General features: G+C 51.1%; 1 protein-coding gene across 5 annotated transcripts in view; it reads right to left on the bottom strand.

Moving 5' to 3' along the window:
- FRMPD3 (FERM and PDZ domain containing 3) overlaps window positions 1–22,189 on the bottom strand; it is a 28,327-nt gene extending 6,138 nt beyond the window's left edge. For 2 of the 5 annotated variants that reach the window (XM_039354961.1, XM_039354958.1), the window contains exons 1-12: window positions 20,344–22,189; window positions 10,124–10,230; window positions 6,759–6,916; window positions 6,220–6,322; window positions 5,778–5,823; window positions 4,764–4,868; window positions 3,965–4,072; window positions 3,521–3,652; window positions 2,494–2,613; window positions 2,085–2,221; window positions 1,620–1,746; window positions 77–166 (exon numbers count right to left, since the gene is read on the bottom strand). In XM_039354961.1, coding sequence (XP_039210895.1) covers window positions 77–166; window positions 1,620–1,746; window positions 2,085–2,221; window positions 2,494–2,613; window positions 3,521–3,652; window positions 3,965–4,072; window positions 4,764–4,868; window positions 5,778–5,823; window positions 6,220–6,322; window positions 6,759–6,882 — 1,092 coding nt within the window. In that variant the 5' untranslated portion in view covers window positions 6,883–6,916; window positions 10,124–10,230; window positions 20,344–22,189. Of the gene's footprint in view, window positions 1–76; window positions 167–1,619; window positions 1,747–2,084; window positions 2,222–2,493; window positions 2,614–3,520; window positions 3,653–3,964; window positions 4,073–4,763; window positions 4,869–5,777; window positions 5,824–6,219; window positions 6,323–6,758; window positions 6,917–10,123; window positions 10,231–12,515; window positions 12,622–20,343 lie in introns of those variants that run through there. The other 3 variants (XM_039354959.1, XM_039354962.1, XM_039354960.1) reach the window with 3 other exon arrangements.
- Between the last annotated feature and the right edge of the window lie 126 nt (window positions 22,190–22,315).

Consider the following 22,315-nt stretch of genomic DNA (forward strand, 5'->3'; position numbering starts at 1 on the left):
AGAAGGGCAGAGGCAGGATCTGGCTGGGGGCCTGTCACTGCTATCTCCCCTCCCTCACGCGCCAGCATTACTATACCAGTCCCACAGTGCTGAACAGGACGCCTGCAAAGGTTGGCAGCTCATTCAGGATGCGCAGGTAGTGGAGCTTTGCTTGGGTGGTGGTGATCTGGGGAGAGATATTGTGTCCTCCGTGAGGATACCAGGGGGGCAAGATCCCCCTAAGAATTATTCTACCCTGGCAACAATGCAGGACAAGGGTGGCTTTTCTGGAAGTTGAACCTTTCTTGGCTTGACTACTGCAGTGGGTTCTGCCTGGGTTTTACTGTGGCAGCCAAGCTACGAACTGATGCAAACTAGTTGTGCAGCGAGAGACCTGAACCGGTTGCCAGCTGTTTTCTGAGCACAAGATCAAATGCCGGCATTGACCCTTAAAAGTCTGAATGGCTTGTGGTCCAACCGCCCGAGGGACTATTTGCCTGGTTTAGCAGGACACGCCGTCCCAAAGGCCAGTCTGCTTCTAATGCAGAGGGGATGGCTTCTTCTGCAGCACCGTTGGCCCATACTGGATTGTGGCCTCCCCTGTATTGGGTTTACAGCTGCTGATATGGAAAATGTGGGGGCTCGGTCAGTAATCGACCTGCCTTCTGTCAGCTTTAGCCCACTTGTGTGAAAGTTGTACCAGAAGCCAGGAAATATTTTTCCCAGAAGAGCCGGATTTGGACTTTCTAAGAAGTTTGCATCACGGCCCCTTCTCTGAATGGAGAGAAAGGTGTTAAGTAACAATCTTGTGAGGAAGGCACCGAGCTAAAAACCAGGAGACGGTGCGTTCTAGTCCCCCCCTCCTTAGGCATGAAAGCTGGCTGGACCGGCCAGTTTCCCAATCAACATCACAGGGCTATTGTGGGGAAAACAGGAGGAGGAAAGGGTATTAGGTGTGCTAGCACTTTGAGTTATCTGTAAAAATAATAAAGGTAGGATAAAAATAAAACTGGTTTTTCTGCATTGGCTATTTTACACTTTATGTAGAGTTGCCTATTAACCTTCCTATGCCGTTTACCTCTATTTACAGAGGGAAGTCCAGGGGAAAGACCATTTGTAGAAAAAGAAAGGCATCGTACAATGATTCTCTAGGTAGATTACGCACATCTAATGGCATGTCTGAACACATGACCCACCTAATAATCAGGAATAAAAGCTCCCAAATCCTGCAACAGACTAATTTGTTTCCAGATCCAGTGTACCTTTCAGAAAGAAATTTGGTTTTGGTAACCAAGAAATTGGTTTGATTACTATATGTTTAAGTTGCCCCTCCATCAGCTTGCACAGAGCAACACAACTGTAGATGGAGATCTGTCTAGACGCCCTCTATGAGGGCATGAGTCTTATTTCAAAGGATGCCAACTTGGCCAGAGAGTTTGGGGGGAGGAGGCAGCACCACTTTAGAAGGACTCTGGGAATCCTCTTATGTTTGAACTCAAGTATGCTCTTCACTCACAGTCTGTTGGAGGAAACCACACTTGAGCCCCCTCTGGGCCGGAGGGGCCACACTGCTCCCCCCCCTGCTCAGACAGCCATTGGAGTCCCGCAGGCCATCCGCCCTCCCTGCACTCTCGCCTTGCCTTGGTGCCCCAGGGGGGCTGGTTCTGATGGGCCTTCAGCTGCTGAGACAGGGCCTTCCGAAGGCTCTTGTCTTTGATGCCTTGCAATAGCGAAGGGGGCAGAAACGGCTCCAAGCCCCATTCCTTCCTAGCAGGCAGGAGAGAGGACTGGTAAGGAAGGCCAGGCGGATTTCCCTCTTTTCCCCTGCCCTCCAGGGGTCCCTGGGCTGGTGGGGGCAGGCAGAGGACGAGTCCCTCCGGCTTGCAGGTGGCATCTACTGCCTTAGGGAGAGGAAGGCAAATGGTCAACAAAGGGCCAAGGAAGGATTGTAGGGTCAGATCCTGTGGCCAGCAGAGGCTGAAGACCTTGCCAGAACGTCACTACGAAGGCTGGCTTAGTGTGTGAGAGAGACTCTGGACACGCAGAAGGGGCTAGTGCATGGCGGGGGGGGGGGGAGCTGCTGCAGCTTTTGCTGCCAAACTTACTCCACGTTTTTGAGAGAGACTTTCTGGCTTGGCCGTGTGGCTGAAACCGTGATATAAATGTGCAGGGCAGTCAGGCCGAGCAGCATTTCCGGCTTGGGCTCCATCCCAAATCGCTCCCTGATCACATCGTTGCGGCTCTGGGGAAAGAAAGTGAGCTGCTCAGACAGCTGCTTCCCTGCATCCCCCTCCCCAAGAAGGCCCTGCCCAGGTCTTTGCAGCCCCTCCGAGTGTGCTCTGGTGCAGCACCGCTATGCTCTGGGTGCGGCTGGGAAATGGCTGCAGAGCAATCTGGAGCCAAGACAGAAAGAGGCCAGGCTCTCTGCTGCGAAGCAAGGGGGAACTTTGCACTGCTGGTAGGCAAGAAGGCCCCGGGAGGCCCTGAGCCTGGGGCTCTCCTCCCCCCCTTCACCTGGATATACAGGTACTCAAAGGCTGCCGGGTCCCTTCGCAGCAGCTCCACGGGGTCTTTGGGAAAAAAGCTGACCCGGAAGAGGCATCGCATCCCTTGGTAGTGCGTCCTCTGTACCACCTGTGCAGAAGCAGACGGGAGCCTCCCTGAAACCCTCGGCATCGGGAGGCAAATGTGGCCCCTATGCGGCATTGGCTCGCCTTTTCTAAGCAGAGCAGAGGTCCCAAGATGGCATGTTCTCCCTCCCTAAATGCTGTGCCAGCTTCAAGCCCCCCTCAGTGTTCTGGTTCCTCCCCAGCCCAGACACTTGGCAAGATCACCTGATAGAATCTTCTCAGGGCTGGAAGTCTTCCAGAGCAGGAAACCTCAGACAAACAGCTTTCCAATTGCAATCTTTGCTTGAAAGCCTCCATGATGGAGTTTCCATGACTCCAGAAGGCAAGCTGTCCTTAATAGCTCTTGCAGCCAGGAAATTGCTCCATATTTCAAGCTTGGAACTCTCTCTGGAAAGCTCCTATTGGTGATTGGTTGTTCTTCTACCCTACAGAGAATAAAGCCCCCCTTCTTTTTCCTGGGACAGCTTTTTAAAGTTTTGACGGCTGCTGTCATGTGTGCTTTTGGCCTTCTCTTAGGCTAAATGTACCCAGTTTTTGTAGCATCTGGTCTTACTAGATTTGTTTCTCTTTGTTCTCCTTCTAATTCCTCAGCACCTGTCTTATATTTTGTGGCACAAAATGACACCGTATTCCAGGTATGGTTTGACCAGTGGTGGCATCATCTCAGCATCCTATCTCTGCTGATGCAGCCCAGCCCAGCAGTAGCTTGCACTTAATAACACAGAGCTGTGAGCCGGTCTTCTGAGGTGTGAGCATTCCCACCCCCCACCCCTTGTGTTATCTGCAGCTCCTCTCTATCCCCCTCCTCCAAGCCATGCCAGGAGCAGAGCAGGCAAGCAGTCCTTCCAGTAGGAGCCGTGAGGAGACCAAATTCCTGCAGCAGAGAGAATGGAGGCTGCACAGGCGCTTACGTGGGCCAGGGGCTGTTTGTCCTGCAGAAGAAGGAACTTGTGGCTCTGTTCAGGGCTGGAGTATTCCAGGACCAGGGAGAAATGCTCAATCTGCCTCAAGGACAGCCGATCCTGGAGGGTCATCATCACATCCTGGCCAGAGAGGAAGAGAGAACCTAACTGGGGGGGGGGGGACTTCAATGCTCAGAGATGTTCCCCCTCTCCCAGGAAGGCCCAGCGTAGTGCAGCTCCCAAGGGACAGGGGCCCAGCACTTTAGCAGTTCTTAGAATTAAAGGAATGAGGGCAGGAACCAGGCAGGAGGGAACCACTGCTGGAGGGGGGATTTCATCTCGGCTGGATCGTTCGTAGGGAGAGGCTGTACCTCTATTGTGCCTCTCCCCACCGAGGGAAGCCCACATCAGGACTAGCCTAGCAGGTTGCCTGGCTCCTCTGGCACTCCCTACCTTGACGGTGGTTCGGCCGTCGAAGGTGAAAGACTTGATCTGTCCGTTCTCAAGGAAAACCTTCAGCACGTTTGGAATCAGGAGAAGCGCTTCCTTCTTCAGCATGTCCTTGGGGAACAGGAGGGAGCCCGCCCACCCACGGAGCAGGGCAGGGCAGAGAGAAGGGGGAGGGGGGAAGAGGAGAGCACATCAGCAACATGTGGGTTTTAAGAATCAGCCACTGTGGGGGAATGGGCTCTGCAGTAGGAGATCGTGGGGGACTGGCCAAGTGTGCACCCCTGCCACCCCTGATCTCCAGGGCTGCTCTCCGCTGGGCTGGCAGGCCAGATGGAGGCTGGAGGCCCCCAATGGGTAGAGACTCGAAGCAGGGAGGCTGCGGCAAGTGTGCATGGTCCGGTCTCTGTTGGGAGCTGCTGCAGGGTGTGTGGGGAGGTGTCATCTGCCTCCTGACTGGCCAAAAAAGATTGTAACCGTACTTTTCACACAGACTGGAATGTAAACTGAAATGGTTGCCTCCAGATCCTGGTGAACTTTGACAGATGTCCCCAGAAACAACCTGGCCCCCTTTTCTTCCATACCAAATTGAGATATATGGACTCTCTCAACTGTTTCAAAAGGCTTTTCCCACCCCACATCAGTTTCTGGGAATCGACACACAATGCAGTTCTCTCCACTGGCCTCAGCTGTGCTTCCTAGATCAGTTGGAAAGGTGGCCCTTGCAGAGCTCTTCCCCTTGCCGAGTTGGAGGTTGGAGGAGATGAATCGAGCTACACGGAATCCCCCGGGGGGGGGCACTCACGGGATCAGTCTCGCCAATGGTGACGTGTTCTGAAAAGCGAACTTTCACTGGATTGGACCGCAATTTCGCCTTTTTGGCTGCACTGATAAAGGCTGATTTTGGGGACTGCAAAGAGAAGACACGTCAGATGAGCTCTGCCCAACCCGACCAGGCCTGCAAACCAAGAAAGCTTCCTTGGACTGGACACTCCTCCCCTCCCGGGTTCTGATGGCCCAAAGGCTTTGCCTCTGCTGCTTGCGGCCACCACCTCCCCTGGAGAGCTAGGGTGGATCTGGCCATGCTGCTCTCCAAAGGACGACAGCCAGGTGCCTGCTTGGCTCTCTTCCTCTGAACTGCAGCCAACAGAAGAAGAAAGGGGCTGGTTGTCCAGAGCCTTCTCAAAGCGGCTTTCATCAGTACAGGCATGACCAACTGTTCAGCGGTACTGCCACTTGGGCTCTGGGAGGGAGCAAGGCTGTTCCCTGCTGCCCTGCTGGTGGTCTGGAAAACAAATGCCAGCAGTTGTATTCCCCCCCCCCTTCCCCCAAAAAGGCAGGAGAAAACCCAGGCCTGGAATATCGTAGCGATGCTGCAGTAGGTGGTCAGATGGCTCTCCATCACCTCCAGCTTATCAACGGAGGAAAAAAACAGTGCCGTCTCTGGGCAACAGAGCAGCAGCATCACCTTCTGCTGGCATCTGTGAAGGTGTGAACCCAAGGCCTGGCCCTTCCAGGGGCACAACCGTCATAGTAGCCAAGATTGGCTGCTGCTGCTGCCAATCTTTGAAAAGAAGCGAATTTCCCTTTGATGCCCTGGCCATTTTTTGGCTGGAGGCAACACATTCAGACAGCCAGAGCCTCCAGCCTTCCTTCCACCCGTGTCGTGTTTGCACAACAAGGCAAGGGGGGCTGAATGGGATCAAAAAGCCTGTGATCCAGCCCATTGTAGGGGACCAGCCATTTCTTCACATGCGATGTGAACAAGAATCACTGGCGCAAACGTGGTGCCCTTCCCACCCCAAAATTTGGCTCCCACCTGATGAGTCTGTAGCACGGTAAGGACCAGGGCCTCCTTGGCGCCTCTGCAACGAGAAGGGAGAAGCAGCTGCTTTCAGGAGAATTCTGTGGAGCATTGCAGCGAGAGACGGAGTCGGCCTTTCCCTGCCTCCAGTGGAGTCATTCCCTGGGTCCACAGGGTCGGGCTTTCCTTTTTGCAAGCCAAGTTTTTATTTTGCTCCCACCCCCAGTCATGGATTCGCTTAGAATGCCTTGGCCTCTGATCACAGGGGGCGGGAGCAGGTTGCATTTCTCCCTGCCCCAAAGATTATGCAGAACATCTCAGCAGTCAACTGTGGGAAGAGCACCAGGAGAGCTTAAGGCAACACCTTTGGGAGCATGCAGGCTTTCCAAAGCTGGCCAGGCAGCCCTGATGGGTCTCTGAATCTTCCTCCCCTTCCATTCTGGCATCCCGCTCTTACCTGACAAGTTCTATAACTCTCTCTCTGGGGGCGTCACTTACATCTTCATGGTTTATGGCCAAAATTTGGTCACCTGCCAACAGCTTATCCTCAGATGGCCCTCCTGCCAAAGAAAGGGTGGTCAAGTGAGCCACTGCTGGGGGGGGGGTTGGGGGACATAGCAGCCCCCATGTGGCTTTTGATGTTTCCATCACGTGCTGCTGGCCCTGCTGCCCCTCAGCCACCCCCTGGCTGTGCTTCCTCACTGCCTTTGCCTTTGAAATCTCTGGCACTGGGAACCACAGGGGGGGGGGAGCTTGACCCAAGCACTCTGCAGTTCAAAGTAGCTGTTTTGATCTTGAAATGATGTCACTTGAGAATGATCAGAATTGCCTGTTCTGAGATTTTGTACATTCCCACTTTGTCCTGTTGCCTCTTATGGCTTTGGGGAAGTGGGGGTTCTGATGTAGCTGTCCCCCAGTAAACAGAGCCCCCTCTGCCCAACTTCTCGTACTTGCGACCTTCACTGGCCCCACTCCTTTGGGCATTTCCCACCGCACCTGAGGTCACTGAGCGAACTACCACCGGTCTCTCACTTCCGGCCACAAAGCCGAATCCATAGATGGGGTGACGCTGGACTTTCACCTGTCGGAGGGCCTCTGCAGGCAACTGGTCACATTCCATATCATCCCAGCAGCGCTCTGCCTGCGTCACATGCCTGAGCATGCGGAGACACAAAACGACAGAGATGAGGGTGGGGGCTGCTTGCGCCCTCTTCTTTGGATAAGCCTGCGTTCTTCTTCATAGCCCGGGGGACCACCCAGGCTGGAGGGGGGCACCATTGCACCAGAGTTGACATCGCCTCTCTCCCAGACCATCTCTCTCCAAGGCAAAGGCTTGCTCTGTCTCCTGGCACTTTGGCATGCCAGAGGACTAAGCTCTGCAGAGGAGACCTGAGAGGGGAGGGAGGAAAGGCACTTCCAGATGAGGGCTGCACTCCTAACCGAAGCAAGGTTGCTCTCCTGTGGGGGATTTACACAAGCAGCTCCAACAGGACATGCAAGGGAGGAAGAATCCAAGCAGGATTCACACTTCAAGACATTCAAGCAATGGAACAGATCCTGTCCTCCTCTAACACCTAATGTCTTGGGGTGCCAATACTCAGTACATCCGGCGCTCTAGAGCATCTTATACCAAGAAGACATTTCTGTTGCCTGACATGGCTTCTCAGGAGAGGGAGGTAGTCCCTGGCTCCTTGGTCTTTAGGAAGGACAGGCTGAGGTGTTTCTTCTCCTCTGCAGCAATTGCCCCCACCAGGGAGGGACTGTTTTGGACTGACTGGCAGCTTCACGCATCTCAGCATAAATTAAAATTCTGTTGCTAGATCTCATGTTTGCCAATGATATCCCAAAGTGTTCTCTCCTTTCTTCCTTCACCTGCACCCCCCCATACCATCCCAATACACCTGCTTCAAGGCCCACTTGTCTGGGCTGGGGCTCTGGGGGGTTCATGGTGGCATAGCCAATACAGCTACTGATGGCCATGGTGGCTGAGCACCAGTGGTGCTTCAACCAACCTAAGTTGCTGGAGCTTGTCCTTCAGCTCCTTCGGAGGGTCACAGGTCCCCTGCTCTGGCTGGAGGGTCTGCCAGCTGAGGAAGGGCAGCAGCCCGTCGCTTGGCTTCTCTACTTCTGCGGACTCTAAGCTGAATCTAACACTCCCCACCCTAAAGATTGAGGAGGCCTGGTTTGCTCCTGCCTTTGAATCCAAGGAAAATGGCTGGGGAGCCAAGAATCCCAGGATCCTGCTCCAGTAAGGAGGAGCAGGGGAGGGACTCGTTTCTACTTGCTTGGAGATGTTGCTCCTGACCCAGCCAGGTTGCCCCACTTCCTGCCCCGCTTCCCCAGCCTCCCTCAGGGGATGAGGGAAGTCAGGGGACTCTTGCAAACTTAGGGCTTTTAGATGCTTGTGGCCACCAGCTAGAGAGCAAGCAGGCTGGCTGCCCTGTCTTTTGGCCCCACGGCTGGCTGGCTGGCTGGCTTGCCTCTCTCAGCCCGGTTCTGGCCTCCAGCACGGAAGGATTCCTTGCTTTTTTCCCCTAATCTGCACTTTAAGGAAGATCTCATTCATTCTGCTCTCCTTCTCTTCCTTTTTAAACATACCAGCAGCATTTGGTCAAAGAAGCTGCTGTTGCTTCCCAGGGATCTTTGGATAAGCCCAAATTTCCCCCCCTCAACCTGCAAGCACACAGGAGGGAAAGGTGTAGCCTTCCTTTGCTCCTTCCTGAGTACGATGAAAGAAGAAGAAAATAACGTGCATTACACTGATTAAGGTATTATGAACAGCTTGCATAATTAGTATATATCACTAGAGTTCTGTGCAAATCAAATGTTCCCATAGCCAGGAACAAAGCTGGATGGAGACCCTACTAGCAAGCAGTGATTTTCCTGGATCTCTCAGATCTCTGCTACAGAAAAATCGAGGTAAACAATCCTTGCAGTGGGTGCCAGCCCTGTGGATGAGTGCTGTCAGTTTGGGGACAAATCACAAGGAATCTTCCTGGGATGTTACACTTCAGACACATCGCTAAGAGACAGCAGGACGTGGCCACCAAATGGCAGGCCAAGGAGAATGCTAAGGCTACCTGCTGGCAGCTCAGTCCCTTGGGAAGGGCTCTAGGTCAGAAGGCTTCCAGGGGCTGTTTTCTGTCCCAGACGGAGGAAGGCTGCACGGGAGCTTCCCGGGACCAGCACAGGCAGTCCCTGCAGGAAGCAGAGCAAAACGGGCCAAGTCCCAATCCAGATAAATAGGGTTGCAATGTCACCACAGCTGGCACAGATGTGCTCCAGATGTGCAAGCCTGTGGGAGATGGGTTTGTAGCCCTGCTCAGAGATTGGCCATTTCCCTCAGTAGTTCTTGAGATGTGCTGAAGAGGAATTATTTTCACCCCAAGACTTCTGGCTTCTTGGATTCTCTTTGACAGCCCAATCCAGGTGAAATTCTCATTGTGAGATGCTTATTCACATCTAACGGCCCTTCCTGACCGTATGCCCTGTTGCCAACAGGAGGAACAGGAAGGGAGAAAGTGAGCCATGTGGACTGTGCACCAGAACTCCACTGAAACCCTTTTGTGATTTGATGGACACCACAGACTGGTCCAGTCAGTTGCCTGGGCTAAATATACCCAACCCAGAAGGTGGGGAGGCCTAATTTTAATCTTCCTTCAGAAGTTTGTCTCTGGATCAACCAATTTCATGGAACTGGTCCTCAGGTGGGCTGTTTCCTAGGAGGGAAACCCCGTGGAAAAAAGCATTGCTAGAGGACCAGCCAAAAATAGATCTGAAGGCATTTTCTGGAAAGGAAAAGGAAAATCCCCCACAGGGCCAGCTGGAGATGCCTGTTAGAGGCACTCTGAGTTTTCCACTGCCTTGCTTGACTAAGCAGACCTACAAGATGCTGTGGACCCTCCTTATTCAGTGGCAGAACAAGGTTCCAGAGCGGAAGACAAAAACCAGGAATTAAGAGCAGGAAGCTTCTGGTTGGCTCAAGAACAGGCCCACCAAGTGACAGTCCCAGCTGTTCCAGGCAAAGAAGCACATTTCCTCCCTGCCTCTCCTGAAAGACTTTCACACAAAAAATCCATTGATATCTGCCTGCCTGGTCTCTGGCTTTGTTTTCTCCCTCCTGCCTAGTTTTTGCTGCCTAGCTTTTGGTTGGATACAGCGATTCTGCTCCTCCTAATAACGCTGGGAGGGGTGAGGCTGCTTCAGAGTCCACCTTGAGGCGGGCACAACCAAGCCCTCCATTCATAGCAGGAGACCCCAAAGCAAGTGCTTCCAAGGAATGCCCCACTTCTCCTCCCCCACAAGGAAGCTGCCTGAGACTGGAGCCCCCCAGCAGCCTCCTCTGGTCTCAAGATACTCACTGTCGGCATCCAGCAGCCAAGAGCAGGGACAGCTTGCTCCGGCCTGCTCACTGCTCGCTGCTGCTGCTGCTGCTGCTTCCTCCACCTGGCGCTGGTGATGGCGGCGCCTGTGGAAAGAGCGAGGGAGGCTCTGAGCTCTCAAGCCTTCAAAATCCAGCCCCATCTGTGATCGGAATCTTAAAAAGCTGCCTGGCTCAGCCCCAGAATTTGGCGGGGGCCAAAGAGCGAGTGAGGAAGAAACTCTGGCAAGTGCCAAGCAGCTGTTTGCTGGCCAAGTCCTTTCATAGCAGAGCTGCACCAGGGAAGTGGCTTCCTTCCCTCTCCCCAGAGCCCCCTCTAGAGAACCCTGGATCTACTGGGGAAGGGCCGAGACTTGAAGAGCTTAGAAGAGAAGCAGACAAATGGAGGAAATTCAACTCCCAAGGAGAGATCAAACAGCCAAGCAAAGAGGGCAAGAAAACTGATATATGCCCTGGCTGTGGCTTGGCGAATTTGGCAATCAGAGGGTGAGAGGCAGTTTGTGCAAAGAGGCCCTGCACTTTTGAGGACAAGGACGTTGTGCATAAAAGACTTACAGGCAGGTTGATGAGTAGGACTGCTGGTTTCTCAGCAACCCCTTGTGCAGGACACCCAACATGTTGAATAACATAGGCTTTCTTAAAGTTAATCTTGGATTAATGACTCTCTATAGTTTTATGGTTGTTATTTCTCTGATTCACGTAGTAGAATTGTTTTAGGGATGATATTTTTCCTATTGGATAGAGCAGAAGGGAGAGCAACAGCTCCAGGGAGTCCTTCCCCCAGTAGCCTTCGACAGGAGACGTCTAGAGGAGTTTGGCTTGGATTGTACATTGTGAGGTCAGTCCTGGTCACTGGAATGATCACTTTAAAAACAGAGGGCATGTTTCCTATCAGGGCTCTCTTGGCAGAGAGTGCTGAGATGCTTAACTTTTGAGAAAGAAAACCTGTTGGACTAAAGCCTGTTTGGCTTGCTTGGGGAAAGTATTGACAACTAAAACACATTTTTCCTGTGCTTTCCGAATTGCCTGATCTGAACTGACCTCAGCAGGAGGTGCAGCAAGGTTCAGCCTGTGGCGGAGAGGGGGAGGGGAGCGCACCTTTCAACAGGTATTGGGCAGCAAATTAAGCCTGTCCTAAATCCATCCCAGGGGATTTGCCTGCAGCTTCCAAATCCCTGGTCCCCATATAGAATCACCTGACAGGGGAGATGGGTGGCATGAGAATTTATTAACATTTTGAAATGATTAAAATTGTTTAAATAAAAAAATAATACTTTTTATTTAAAAAATTAATAAAAAATAAATATAGCTGCTGGGACTTGGAAAAAGGGTAGTTCTGGTTAAGTGGGCCAAGGTGGTCCGGCAGATGAAGTTTCCTAAATTCAGTCAAATAGGACTTAGCCAAGGCGGTGGGGTTGGGGGTGGGGTGGGTTTATCCAAATGAAAACATATTGTGTACTATCCACTCCCTCTCCAGAAAACAGCCCAGATTTGCAAGACAGGCTCTGCAATCTGTTTTGGCGTCATTGCTCTGCTCTTTTGGGGAGAGCACCTTTCTGGGCTGAGGGGCGTTGTCTGCACTTTAGAAGTCTGCATTCCATACACAGAGAAGGGGCAAATCCCAAAGTCCTGTTTTTAGTTAACCCAAGAGGCCCACTGCCCACAAACATCAGAAGCCAATGGAGGTTCTTCGCACTGGGCCAAAGAATAGCTGACTGGGGGGTGGCACCACTATGATTTTTTCTCTCCCCACTTTGAGGGTTTCAAATAGAGGTCTCTCCTCCTGAGATGCAGAGAGAAATGACACAGGCAAAGGTTCCGTGGCCTTCACTGTTTCCAACTATTTTCTCTGAAACTTGAACAGGCTTTGATTACTTCCTCTATGTATGGAAAATATTATTCTGGCTCTCATCAGCATGCAGAATTCCTCATGGTGCCTCTAGCCTCATTTAATAGTCACAGCAAAGGATTTGCTTTCATATTTAATGGAATCCCTCATCTCTCTTCCCCTACACCACACGCATAAAGCCTCCCTCTCTGTGCCTGCTTTGCTTTCCTAACCCTAGCCCTAACCCTAACCCTAACCCTTGGCCAGACATGTGTGGGCCGTTCTTCCTGTTGCTGCTGCTCCTTCTGAGCAACCTCGCTCTGCTATTTCATAGCCCCTTCTCAGCAACAGCACCAAGAAAGGAGACTGGGAATCACCTGGGAATATCAGCCCCCAGGCTGGCACCCCAAGTCCAAGGCAGCGTCAAGCCTGGCTAGCCAGAGGAGAGGCCACCCCCAAAAGCTGATCTTCCTCTGCCAAAGTCAGCCAGGGAAGAGCGAGTGGAGAGGGCGGCCACATCTCCCTTTCCTCCTTGCTTGCTCACCCGCCTTCCTCCATCATGATCCGCAAGCTGATGTGTCACAGACCTCTGGCACAGCTGCTCACAAGGCACGCTTCCTCTGTCCCTTGCAGGCCATGGGGAAGGTTAGGATGTGGAGCAACAAGTTCCCAGGTTTTCTGGGACAGGCTGGGATGGAGGGCAACAACTGAAATTACAAAGAGCTAAGCAGAATCACAGGCAGCTACTTTGTTTCTACTAAGGACCACTATGCGGGGAGGGGCCCTCAGCCACAATTTTTCCTTTAAAATTCCCTTCTGGCTTAAGGCAACATGGGAATCCAAGCAAGTGTCGCTTAATACAGCAAAGCATGACTTAACATGAAGCCAGATTCAGTGAAGATATGTATATGTTACACTTCTCATAATACACAGTAAAACTAAATGCAGATTCAAAGAAATGGTGAGTGAACATATATAAAAAACAATCACCATTTGTTGTATTTAGTTTTCTTACGTATCCTACAGATATAAGCAGAGACAACACAAATTATTCCTTTTATAAACATATAACGATTTCAAGTTATTATAGCCTATGAATCAATTAAAAGGTGTATTTATAATGCTGCCATTTTATGATCCTGTATGCTTAATTTGCCTCAAAGACTGACTGTGATCCTCTTGATAACTACATTGGGGGGGGGGAGAGATGGGTTTGATGCCTTTTTCTTGGGATGAAGAGAAGCAATATTTCATTTTGCAAGGCTGTCAACCTCGGGGTTTGATTTACATGCCCAGGCCTTCCTGGGCTTCCGCAGGGGATTTTGCCTAAGGAGCACATGAAGACTTGTAGAATCTTCTGCATCCCTTGTGTGGGTTCTAAAAAAGGAGTTGTCTGGGAGAGGCTTGATCTTTTTTTGCTGGAAAATAGGGATTCTCCTCCACTGCTGCTGCAGTGCTGTTGCAGATCTGGGCTAGATACTGCCAACCCTCCAGCTCCCTGTAAAAGACTGCAGGTGTCCAAATTCTGTGCCAGAGAAACTAAAGGATGGGTGGGAGGTTGTTTTTTTTTTAGCAAAATCCCTGTCTCTACAGCAGAAAAATCTGAGGGGACAGCTCAGAGCAAGGGGAGACTCATAAGCCTCTTGTGAGGCTACCAAACTGTTTATTAATGCAGAGGCAGCTGCATTTACAGCCAAACACTTGAACTGAATACTGTAAGAAGCTGACTCCTTGGATCAGCCTTGGCATGGTGGTGTCACATGCCCTGTGGCCCTGATTCCCACTTGGTTGTTCAGCACAGACAGCTTTCTGTAGGCAGTTGTGTCTGGAACAGAAAGTCGGAAGAGCTCCCATAAGTTGACACTAGCCAGGTTGTTGACTGCTTGGAGTCCCACAGGGTAACTTCACTTACTGAAACTGCCCAGCAAACAGGCTTAACCTCTCCCTCTTCTGGATCTGGCAGTTGACTGGCAGCATGAGGGAAGGAGTTGCCTGCCTCTTTTTGGCAAGCAACCTGTATCAGAGGTAATGACAGGGGAGTACCAGTCAAGTCCTTCACAGACTGAAATAGCTGGGAAGACTCTGGCCAGTGATGCTTCATGCTGTCTTCCAGAAAATTGTGGCTGATGCGCAAAGCCTTTTGCAGGGGATGCAGATTCCTGCACCGGAGCTCGCCTTATCTGTGGATTCTTGCCTTATCTACAGAGCTGGAGCAGTTCTTCCACTTCTTTCTAGCCACTGTTCCATTTCCTGTTTTTATTCATTCCACTTATTCTATGTGAATTTAAAAAAATTGTTTTAGTTCACTAGCTAACCAGGTTGCCTGGAAACAGACTATTCAGTGTGACAAATTCTTGACTGTTAGCAGAATTCAGTTGCTTGAAAATCAGTTCTTTATCAATCCATGACAATTAGAAAATTCTGGCAAAATATTTATGTCGTTTTGGAGATTTTCATCCTATGGATAAAGAAATGCATCCCTATCTACAGCTTTCAGTGCTATTGACACTTAACTGTAATTTTCTATCCTGAACCCTCAGGCGTTTTTCTTTTATTTGTTCTCCCATGCACGGCAGTCAAGTCTCTTCCTTCTGCCCTTTCCTTAAAAGCACCCAGTGCTCCAAGACAAGCACAGATTCTTCCACCTCTTTGTTCTCCAGATTCAATCACTGGCGAAGACCAATTTTATCTGCACAATACTAAATGAATGAATGAATGAATATGTGCACACTGGTCTGCATGTAGAGCCATAGTTTCTACCGGTAAATACACAGTGTGAAAGTGAACATACATCTTTCATTGGAGGGAGTCTCACACAAGAGTGCTGAGTAAAGAATAAATGCTATGGGGATGGTGAACGGCAAGTTGGGTTATTTTCCACAAATATCACCAGGATTTCCTCTTACAATTGATACAGAGATAGTCTAGTTCCTTCTAGAAGAGCCAAATTGGGACAGTCATCATGATAAATGGTGATTTTGGTGATGGGTAGTTTGCTTTACTGTAATGCACAAATCTTGATAAACCATCTTCACCACGGATGGTTTTGACAAAGATTAAGTGATTTCTGGTTTGTCATAAGTGTTTCTGCAGCCTGGGGACCTGAGGCCCTTTCCCCCCCCCCTCCTACAGCAGTGCCAATAGAACTGTGAGAAGACTCTCCAAGTACTGTAGAACAATTTCCATGCCTCTCTTTTCATTTATTTGGTCTCTGCTATGTGCCCTGCAGTTTCATTTTAACACATATTTTAAAGGTTTAAACGGGGAGTCATGAATACCCTGGTAGAATGAACATCTCATTAGATAGTGAGGAGCAGAAAGAATAAAAAGGGAGTGGGAATTATACTACATTTCTAAAGTATCCAGATCTGCTAAGCAGCCGAAGTGAATGAGGTTGGCAAATCTGATGAATGAATATAAATTATTTGAATAAAAATGACTGGAGAAAGGAATACATACAATATTGTTAAAAGTGTCGGTGGTATTTTCTCAAAGAAAATCACACACTTTTCCAAGAGGTATGAAATACTGGGATAGGGCATTTTACTTTCTAGACGTTTGTTGGGAGAACAACACTGGGCCTGCCTCTTCACAGATTTCTTGCTGGGGTGGGCAGCCCTCCGTCCTTCCTGGAGAGGCTTTGAGGGAAGACTTGGGGTTTCTCCCAATTCAAGAAAACTATGAGTAGAAGCAGCAGGAACAGGAAAGCAGGAAAGAGGACACGTTCCTGATTTTAAGGGAAACTGAACTCAACAATCAAGTAACATGGCTTGGATTCCAAGAGAGACAATTTTAATAAAATCAGGGCAATTATGAAATGATGCCATATGATAACAGAAAAAAATAGTTTAAGATGGGCAATAAAATTACGAATAGTTCCAGTGAGGCAAAGAAGAGGCAAATTTGACTACACAAAAAATTGGTGAAGTTCTGAAGAAAAGGAAGACAAAATGAGGAGCTCGAAGGGGCCTGGAAAGAAGAGCCCATCTCTCTCTCTCTCTCTCTCTCTCTCTCTCTCTCTCTCTCTCTCTCTCTCTCTCTCTCTCTTTCAAAGAAAAAAAAAGAGTATACTATAGAGCTGCTTCATGGAGATGGAAAAATGATAACAAGGAACAAAGGAAAGAGAGAAGTTATATTTTGACTATTTCCTTAAATAAGAATCTATATGTTTCACTAGGTAATCATGAAAAGCAGGAAGGGGTAAGGTTGTGGTTTGAGCCTTCAATATACTTGGTGAAGAAGCACACCAAATAGGTTGCACTCTAAATCCTGAAGGAACTTACTGACGGTTGGCTGAATCTTTCTGAAAAATCCCAGAAAATTAGAGAAGTATCAAATAACTAGTATCAAATGTTGATTTTCTTTTCAGAAAGAAGGAAGAAGAAAAATTGGGGACGATGGACCAGTCAGTCTGACCTTGGTACCCAGGAACATTTCTTAGGAAGTCATAAGGCAACCAACTGTTGAACATCTGAACATGCTGAGATGATTACCAGATGTCTATAGAGGTTTGTCATGAAGACTCTTCAGGTACCTGGTTTGCCAACAGTACATGGGGAAAAGATCTTGGAACAGTAGGAAATTATTTGCTGAATTCCCTCCAGTGACAGGAATAAATTTGACTGACCAGGACCAGGACTAACTACTGTTTGCTGATAATAGACCACCTGTCTCCCAAAGAGGTGTGGTGCATAAGGACCCGTCTTTCCTTCCCAAGGGCAGGCAGAATTCAAGCTCCAAATTATGCTCTAAAATCCTAGAGAAGGGCCATAAGCTAAGCCAGGCTTCTGCAGTGCAGCAGCCTGTAGGCAGATTTCCCCACATTAGCCATTCTGGCTAGAAATGGGCCATGTCCGGCAAGCGCTCTCCACTGCCATCACTTTCCTCACCATTTATTTCCCATGGCACAAGCCATCCCGTGTAGTCCTAAGAAGAGAGGAGATAGTGAGCATCTCTCAGAAAAAGTCCACAGGTGTGGAATGATGCTGGGCAATGACCCAAACTACATTCTTGTGATGTCAATACCATCCGCCCCCCCTTATTTGCAAAGTTGACACAATCTCTCCCCATCCCATTTTCATGTTGCTCCCCTTCTCATTGTTGCATTCTGCCTAGCCCTCCTGTAAGGGAAATCCAGACATCCTGGCCTTCTGGATTTCTGTATCTTCCCCTTCCTCTCTGGCACTCAGGGCAGCTTCCACATCACTCTAATTTCTGAATTCCGCCTGCAAGTCCTTTCTCACGGAGGGGCCCGAGTAGCAGGACTGCAGTCCAAGGGCGTTCTGCTGAGCCGTCCCTGGAGAAGAGAGTTTCCATCAAAGGCAGTTCCCTGTGGCCTCCTTGCCAAGCCAGTAGCCTCTCAACAAAGGCCCAGCTTTCCCAGGCTTCTTGAAAGGCTTGGTGGGCTGGGCTCAGGACTAATCAGAGAAACCAGGAGGAGGAGGAGGAGGAGATCGTGGTGTCCCAAGGCTCTCTTCTGCCTTCACCTCTTTCTGCTACTGCCTGAATTCTTGGCTGCCTCCCAGATGGAGCTTTTTATCACAATCCAAAGATTCAAGCTTAGATGTCGCTTGGTCTTCTGTCTTTCTAGCCACTGCAGAGGTTTATTAGCTTCTGCAGAGTGTAACCAGTGGAACAGCTTGCCTTCAGAAATCGTGGGCACTCCATCACTGGAGATTTTTAAGAAGAGGCTAGACAGTCACTTGTCTGAGATGGTATAAGTTCTCCTGCTTGGGCTGGACTAGAAGACCTGCAAGGTCCCTTCAATTCTATTCTATTCTATTTATTTGCCTCGGCCAAGGACACTGCCCTCTCACACTCTTCTGCCTGCCAGGGAAAAGGGAAAAGGGGCCTGTCAGGAGCCAGGCAGGCTTCCCTGTCTTGCTCTTCTCTGGAAGAAGGGAGTCTCCAGCTGCAAAAGCCCTGCCAATCCTGGGAAAAAGAGCCTGAATGGTAAACTGGTGTGAGGCAAGGCAAACAGAAACATGGGCTTTCCAATGCCTCCCCCCCACCACAATGTTATGTTAGGGATGATAAGTGTGGGAGTTCAGTATTGAGAAAGACTACTTTTGTTTATGTGTGTGTGTGTGTGTGTGTGTGTGTGTATGTATGTAGAGCTACAGCTATGTCAGATTTTGGAATATATGTCCAAAATAGCCTAATTTAAATACCAAACTAGGGATTTTAGCCATCGCTTGACAGCCAAAAAATACCTTTATTAGTTATATGATCATACATTTTTGCAGTTGTTCTTAACATACCAAAAGGCCATTAAGTTCATTGGGAGGGGTGAAAAGGAGGGAGCCATTGATCAACAGGGTTAAATGGGTTAAAAACATGATTTCATTCTGTTGCTTCAAACCCCCTTTTTTCATGCAAATCCCCAAACCTTTTGTTCTCATTTTATGAGGAAAGGGGTAAAATCCTCATAAAATAACACACGCGCAAACCCTGCTCCCCCACCAGGAAGTGAGAGTGCAGCCATCTTTGGTTCCTCAGCCAGCAGCTCAGCATCTTCCTGGCTTGTAGCCTTCATGAAGGATCCTTGCTGATTTTCCTGACTCCACCATACCAATGAATTCCTTCCTTCTAGTAGATCATTCTCATTTAATTTGTCTACATATAATTTAGAAGAAATAAGCTAAAAGAGTAAATATGCACAAGTATGTACATAGTGATACAACAGGCATTGTACTAATCTACGCATCGCATTTGAATATATTGGATGGGTGGGAATCCTTACTGAATTGGCCAGTTGCTTCTAAGAGGCTTATCCAGAGTCAATTGCCAATTTGTGCTCTAACCATTGAACAGTTGTCTTCCTTCCCCATTCCCTAACTAGCACCCCAAATGAAAACCGACTCTGCCCCCCCCCCCATGCAGGAGAAGCCTGTCTTTGGAAGCTCCAGCTCTGACATGCACCCCTTTTTCCCTTCCCCATTTCCCCTGCTTACTTGGCTTGCCTAGTTACCCCAAGAGAAGACCCGGGGTAGCCTCCTACCCTTCACGCATGCCAATTATGAGACCTCCCTGATGCTCAGTTGCCACAACACCTATCATCCCTCCCCAGCGGAAAACTGAGGATATGGTAAAGGACGACCCCGAATGGAGAGAGCAATCTCGAGGAGCCGCAGGAAAGTGGGGCGTGCTTTCGCTCTTCTCCCGGCTCAGTTCGGCAAGAAACTCCTGCTGTCCGAGAGAGCAGCAGAGCAAGATGGGCCGGCACGCGCTTGTCTCCCCACCCTCACCCCCCTCCCCCGCCCCCAGCAGTGCCCACGAAAAAACACTAAAGAGATCCCTCTTCCGTGGCCTACATCTCCGGGAAAAAGATCGCTATTCCCCGCCAGTTTTCCAGATCCCAGAGAGGAATTGGGGGGGGGGGGGCTCAGCCTCTCCCGGGCCAGCCCTCGATCTCGAAGAGTCACAACTCTTGCTAAGGGCACAGCAACCGCCAGCCCGGGCCGCCAAGCTCCCTTTCGCTTGCCTGGGAGGTGGTCGCTCCTTTCTCAGGGCGAGGAGAGACCCGGGGGTCCGCAAAGAGCGCTTCTGACTTCCCCGGGCCTCTTCAGAGCCCCTCTGGCGCCACGGAGGCGCCGAGGCAACGGGGAGAGGCCGCCGCCCCGCGACTTAGCTTAAGAAATGAAGGAAGAACGCGGCGCGCCGGAGGGCAGGCTGGGCCGGCGAGCGGAGGGGAGACCCACCTGCTACGCAGGGCTGGAAGAAAAGAAGGCCCGAGGTAAATCTCCCCGCTGCCCGCCTTCCCGGCAGCCCGGTTCTGCCGCCGCTCGATGCGTTCGCTTTAACGCTGTTTCAAGGAGAGAAGCCCTGTTTCTCTTTGGGTCGGAAGGGCTCCGGAGACCGCGGCGCTCCGGCCGGGGAGAGAGAGGGGCCAGGCCCGCTCGGAGAGGAGGCGGCGCCCCAGCAGCCTCCGACCGGCCGGCATCCCCGTGTCCCCAGGGAGACCGATCTCCGGCGCACCAGCATGTTCTTGCCCGCCCCGGGCTAGCGCGAGGGCTGCCCGAGACCCGAGGCGCCCGCAAGGTGCAGCGGTCTGGCGGGGCGAGGCGTCCATCGTGCATTTCATTCCTCCGCAAAACCTTCTCGCCGCCCGCGCTCCACGGAACGGCGCGGCCACGGAGAGCTGCGTGGAGAGCTCGCGGCGGCCTGCGGGAGGGTTTCCCGGGGACTGACCGCAGTCGGAGGGGCAGGGCCGCCCGCAAAGGGGGCGTGGTGCGGCCGCGGCTCCCTCGAGTCCAAACATCGCCCCGCGACGCCCGTCCGCCCGCCGGCTCCCCCGAAGGCCCCAAGCAGCCCTTCTCCGCGAGGACTGGCAGAGGTACGGAGAGAGAGAGCGAGGGAACCTCGGGGCCTACCTGGTACTCGCTCCCGCCGCTGCGGCTCTACTGGGACGGCGGCGAGGTTGCGACAGGGCGTTAGATGCCCGCCTTTGGCCGCTCCGTGCTCGCCCTTCGTTCGCGGCGGCACTTCGGACAGGGCGGCGGCGGCGGGGCGGGCGAGGCTTCCCGGAAGGCCAGCGGGACTAGGCGGCCAGGCGGCGGCGGGTGGACGGACGCGCGCGGGAGACGGCGGCGTCAAGAGCCCCTCTGGCTCTTCCTCGAGGCGCTTCGCACCAGCCCAATCCCCTGCCCCGAATGCCGCCGCCGCCGCCGCCGCCGCCGCCACCGCCGCTCCCCGTCTCGCTCGGGACGCTCGTCCTTAGCTGCCCAGTTCCGGTGAGGCGGACAGAATTTAAAATCTGCCCCCAGGGAACGCGCCGAAGGGGAGCGGCAAAATCCCTTCCAGTAGGCCCTCGCGATAAAGAGGGCCCTTCGCCCCTACTTCGGCCGTCAGGTGGCAGCGAGCTAACGTCACCGGCAGGAAAGCCACCCAACCTCTGGCCCTGTGGAGAGCGCCTCTGCTGCGCACGGGCTTTGCAGCGCGGCGGCGGCGGCGGCAGCAGGAGCCTTGCCTGAAGGAGCCTTGTTTTCCTCCCCCCCCCCCCAAGAAAAGGGTTTTGGCGCAGCATTCTAAAAAAGCGGCATTGTAGATTTTAAGTTCACCCTTGGTGGGAAAATACACATCTCCCTGCTCCCCTACCCCTCTGGGTGGGTTTCAGATTGAGACTTTGGGCTTGGTGATCAAGAGTGGGGCTGAGGGTAAGCCAGCCTTAATTTCAATAGCCAAGTTGGGGGGAGGGGAAGAGAGAGGGAGGGTGCTGGTTGGGGAACATGTCCCAAGTATGTGAGTGGTTGCTGCTGAGGGGCGCCCGTTCCAGGTTCTGGAGCAGACACAGACCTCCTCCTCAATCAGTCCAACCAGTGCCCCAAGAGAAAATTGGTAAGAAAACTCTTCCTTGGAAAAATGGGTGCTTGGACCTGGAGCTGAGCAAATATTTGCTGAAGGATTAGTCCTCTGCCTTAGTTCCCTGTTGACACCATCTCAAAGGAAAACTCCTTTTGGTCCAGGATGTAACACACAGAAGAGGATTTAGGTACTGGATGGATTTGGGAGCCTGCATCTGTAGTAACTGGTATTTTGAAAAGTCGATTATTTTTCTTCCTAAGGGTTTCTTCTGCCTTTTTGCCACTTACCTCTAATCCTGCTATAGTGAAAAGGCATGTCCTTCTCTCCCCATCTCATTCAGCAGGGCCAATCCAAGTTCCCACTGCCTTGACAATGCTTCTTGGTACTGTGCTGAATAACTTTTCTTGTTTCTTGTGGCTCCAGGGATTTGATATGCATTTCCAAAAGAGGTAGGGTACCAATCTGTCACATTCCCCTCTGTGCCCGGCCTCCAAGTTGGTCAACATTAACAATGTCCTCCTGCTGACTTAACTTCATCCTGCTTTTTACTGTCTTCATCTGTTTTTATCTGGCCCGACTTTGTCTCCTTGGGCTCTTCTGATTAAACATAAACACTATCATTTAAGTAGAACCAACAGGAAGTAGGGCTTAATTGGTTACCAGGAGATGACAGATGTCTTGCAAGTTGTCCCATTCTATTGAAGAGACCACGAACAAGCTCTCATTTGCCCACATCTTCTCCCTCTGCTGCAAACCACATCAGCAGGAGCTTCTTCTCCTATGTGCTTTTCAAGTTGCATGTTTGCTTGTAACTTGGGCCCTCCTGATGGAAACTCTGTTGTGCTAAATGCTGACTTTATGCCATGGAAGACTCTGCTTATTCTTCACCAAACCCTACATCCATTGTTGGAACAGAGAGGTCAGCTTCTCTTGGAATAAGCCTGAGCTTGTTTAGTTCCCTGTTCCATTGCAAACAGCCCAGAAAGCAGGTAGGCATCAATTGAAAGGAAGCTCCTGCTGTGCTGGCCAGGGCAGAGCTTC

Source organism: Crotalus tigris, unplaced genomic scaffold (genome assembly GCF_016545835.1).
Source record: "Crotalus tigris isolate CLP2741 ecotype Arizona unplaced genomic scaffold, ASM1654583v1 scf7180000018585.330925593:3314079, whole genome shotgun sequence".
Taxonomy (NCBI): domain Eukaryota; kingdom Metazoa; phylum Chordata; class Lepidosauria; order Squamata; family Viperidae; genus Crotalus; species Crotalus tigris.